Consider the following 3713-nt stretch of genomic DNA (forward strand, 5'->3'; position numbering starts at 1 on the left):
CAGCTCCCGGGGATCGCCATGCTCCGGGACCGGTGTGCAGTCGCACCATCGGCCTCCGTGGCCTGCCTCAACACTGCTGAGGCAACAAACCCAAACCCTCAGCCCCCTGTATTTGCACAACTTATGCCACAGGAATTCTTCTGTCTTGGTTAGGACCGATGCGGTTCCCGAGAGCCGGCCCTGCCTTCTCCTGGGCTGTGAACACGGAGACGCACTAACCCCAGACGCCGGGCTGCGCAGCCTCAGCGGGATGCGGTTGGGTTTTCCTGCCCAGGTCTGAGGCGAGGAGCCGCAGCTGCCCGGGGGGAGCGCCGGGGGGAGCGGGTAGGACCAGGCACGGCCCCCCGGGCTGAGGGGGGTGACCCAGGGGTGAGGGGGGTGACTGCGCTGGGTGACACAGGACATCTGCCACCAGCATGTGCTGCAGGGGAGCAGAAATCACCCCCCTGAGCAGAAACCTCCCCTGGAGAACACCCCCCATGACGGGTCCTTCTGGGTCCCGGGGCACCCCCTGCCCTCCTCCTGCTCCGGTTCGTTGCCTGCCACGGGAGCTGCCAGCAGAGCCCCGCTCCCGAGCCCTCCCGCCGGCTGTGGGTCCTGCTTGGCTGCTCCATCCCATGGCTGCCTCCCCGTCTGCTGCGCGGGAAACCACACACTGTATTTCTTCTGCAGTTTTTTGCTGTTCACAAGATTGATTTTTTTTAAACAGAGCCACCATGGGAATGAGTCCTTTATGGTATGAGAACTCTTTAAGATAAATCCGATTTTGAGTGTAAAGACACTGCCGTGGCCCTTGCCAACGCGCCTCCCCCGTGCCAGGGCACCGCCGGCCGCCAGCAGCAGCTCCGTGCCAGCGCTGGAGGATGTGCCGCTGGTTGCCCAAACACACTTGGACATGTGGTCCGAAGCAGCGTGTATGGGCTGAAGCTAAACCTTGCCAGCCACGCTGGACAGAACACAACCAACTAAGCTCTGCATAAGCCTTCACAAAGAGTTTTTCTGTGCTGAGTCAAAAAAACTGAAATTACCAAAATAAGCATAGCCGGGGAAGCCAGTGGAGAGGGAGCCCGGCCGCGCTGCCAGCCTGGCCGGAGGTGTTTGCTGAGGCTCCCTCTCCTGCCCTCCATCCCCGGGAGGGTGTTGCCGACAGCCCCGGGCGTGCACAAGTGAGCAGCGCATAGTGGATCTTTGCGGAGGAGGAGAAGAAAAGCAGAGCTGATACGGAGGTTTTTTCCCTCTAGCACTCTGCTACATCAAGGCTTTTGACTTCACAATTTCACTGGGTAACTCCTTCTTTTTTTCGTGAAGTATCCTTTCTCACCTTCAGGCTATTCATGATTTTATGCATCTCAGATATTTCCAAGCTGATTTTTTTTTCTCCTGAAATAGAAATTATTCTATTCTCTGTCATTCTTCTGCATTCTTTTCCTGATTTTGCTATATGCTCTTTGAGTTATCAGAAACACGTGAAGTGTTCAGGATATGAGTTCGCCAGAACTCCCCCAATGGCACAGCTGAGTTTTACTCTCTTGTTCTGGGTTCCTTTCTTAACAATTCCTAATAATACTCTAAAGTAACCTTTTTAAAATTGCTCCTAAGCATGGAGTTGGAGCTCTCAAAGAGCCATCGGTGACAATTCCAAAACCTTTCTCCAGACTGATAAAAGCTAATTTAGGGCCCAAAGTTGTGTGTGTGTAATTAGGGATTATTTCTCCCCGTATCTGTGTATCGACATTTCAGCTCCCGTTTTAGTGCCCTGTTGCTGGTTGTTGCGGATTTCAAAGGTTGGATTTGCTGATTTATGTTTTCCAAAATCACCGCAGAAGTCCCTTTTGTCTCGGGACAGTTCACGTTTACCTTGCTGGAGTTTGTATTTCATTTTCTTTGTTTGCCGCATGAGGATACCTCTATGTCTAGCGGCCCCCCGTTACTCCATTGTTTAAATGTTCTTGGTTAACCGATGCATTTTCAGCCACGTTTGAGTGGTGGTCCGGGTGCGCCAGCTGGCATTGCCTCTTCCTTTCCACCTTTGCAGGGGATTAACCCCCCTGGGCACTTCGCCCCCTCCCCTGCCAGCCCGGAGAGTTAATCTACAGAGGTGGCGGAAGGCTTTGCTACGCTCAGCCTAAGAAACCGCATTTTCCTTCGCCCGCAGCCCCTTGCCCAGCGGCGGGATAACGCTGCCTGTCCCCGGCACTCGGCCCGGCTGTAACGAGGCCCCTTGGAAGGACCCTTCCCAAGAGCCGGTCTCACAAGGGGGATGCAGCAGGGTGACAGCACAGTCACTCCGCGTCTGAAAACCCAACGTGTCCACCGGGGACACCCGTGGCCCAGCTCGCGCCCGGGGGAGACGCTGCGAGCGCCCCAGGGAACGGCCGGTCCCTGCTGGTGCGCTCAGCCTGACGCAGGAGCTCAGCCCTGGCAGGGACCACGCGGGAGAGCTGCCGTTCTCCTGCTCACCTTCACTTCTCGTTTACGGCTCGTGTGCTAATTGCAGGCAGCCAGTATGGTCTGCGGGGGACACATCTGGCTTCTCCCTCCCAGAGACCCCCCCAAAGCACTTACTCTTCCTCGTGCTGCCACGTCCGCGCCGCAGCGATGCTTGTCCCGAGGCCGCCACAGCCGCGGTCCTCCCGGGCGAGGTGACGGGCACGGGCAGCAGCGCTGGCTTCAAGGGTCTGCTCTGTCGGGGGCCGTTTTCCGAGATGCTGCCTTGGGAGGAGAGCGAGGAGGTCGATAGCGTCCACGAGGCATACAGGGAAGGCATCTTTGAGTCGGAGAGATTAGATTTCCTGTTTGAAGTGAAAAAGAAAATAAGCTGAGATTAGACTTGCAGTTTTGTAAGGAAGGCAGGAGTTTGCCCAAAGGAGAACTCAATGGCTTTAATGTGCCTGCAGTGCTCCCAGGTCAGGGATTGGTGGGAAACGCTATGCATGATACAGTTAGTTCAGGCTTCTGATGCCATTATAACAAGGGCTTTCATCTTTCTGCACCTGGTTTATAAGAAATTATTCCCAAATAGGGTTAGGATTTGTTACAGTGACCCCATGGCGTTGCAAAAGGGACCTCCAGACACCAGCTCTCCCTCTGCAATGTGCCCAGACACGCTCGCTCCTACCCCTCCCCTACCCCTTCCCCGCACGGCAGAGCGCAGGATGGCGCCTTCAGCCGGAGCGGTACGAGGCACCTCTCGGCGCAGGGGCAGAGCCGGTCTGTACGGAGTGGGCAGAGGTGTTATTTGTGCTCCTGTCATCTGGCTCGAGCGTCCCCTCCACCGTTTGGGCAGCTCGGCCGTGCACAGCAGCTGCCTCGTGTTATCCTCCTCCTCCTCTGCCTTCCCATGGAGAGCTCATCTTCATGCTTTCACGTGAGGCCACTGAATTGCCAAAAAACCTGTCAACCTTCCCCACCAGCACGCTGGCCAAATACCGCTCCAAATCCCTCGATGAAGTCTTTTTGTTAACTCCTTAAAGGAAGGAAACCCCATTCCTCTGATTCTTCTTTACCTTTTTGGGGTGTGGAACAATGATTTATGGTTTAATAACTGAGCAGTGATTCGTCAAATAACTCGGGCATCAATTTATTATGAAGAAATTTCCTAAGGAGGACAGAACAGCAGCTCCAAGACCAGCGCTTATGGTTGAAGCGCTTTATGAGGCTGTTTAGGGTGACTGGGCTGTGCTCTCCCTTGTTTCTTTGCTCTGTTTATCGGT

At 55.2% G+C, this 3713-nt stretch overlaps 1 protein-coding gene across 1 annotated transcript in view; it reads right to left on the bottom strand.

Moving 5' to 3' along the window:
* Nucleotides 1–3713, bottom strand: part of SH3RF2 (SH3 domain containing ring finger 2) — a 52920-nt gene that overhangs the window by 14640 nt on the left and 34567 nt on the right. The window contains exon 7 of the mRNA XM_009880916.1: nt 2566–2792. Within this exon, the coding sequence (XP_009879218.1) occupies nt 2566–2792 (227 nt within the window). The remainder of the gene's footprint in view (nt 1–2565; nt 2793–3713) is intronic.

The sequence above is a fragment of the Charadrius vociferus genome, unplaced genomic scaffold, assembly GCF_000708025.1.
Source record: "Charadrius vociferus isolate BGI_N301 unplaced genomic scaffold, ASM70802v2 scaffold53, whole genome shotgun sequence".
NCBI lineage: Eukaryota > Metazoa > Chordata > Aves > Charadriiformes > Charadriidae > Charadrius > Charadrius vociferus.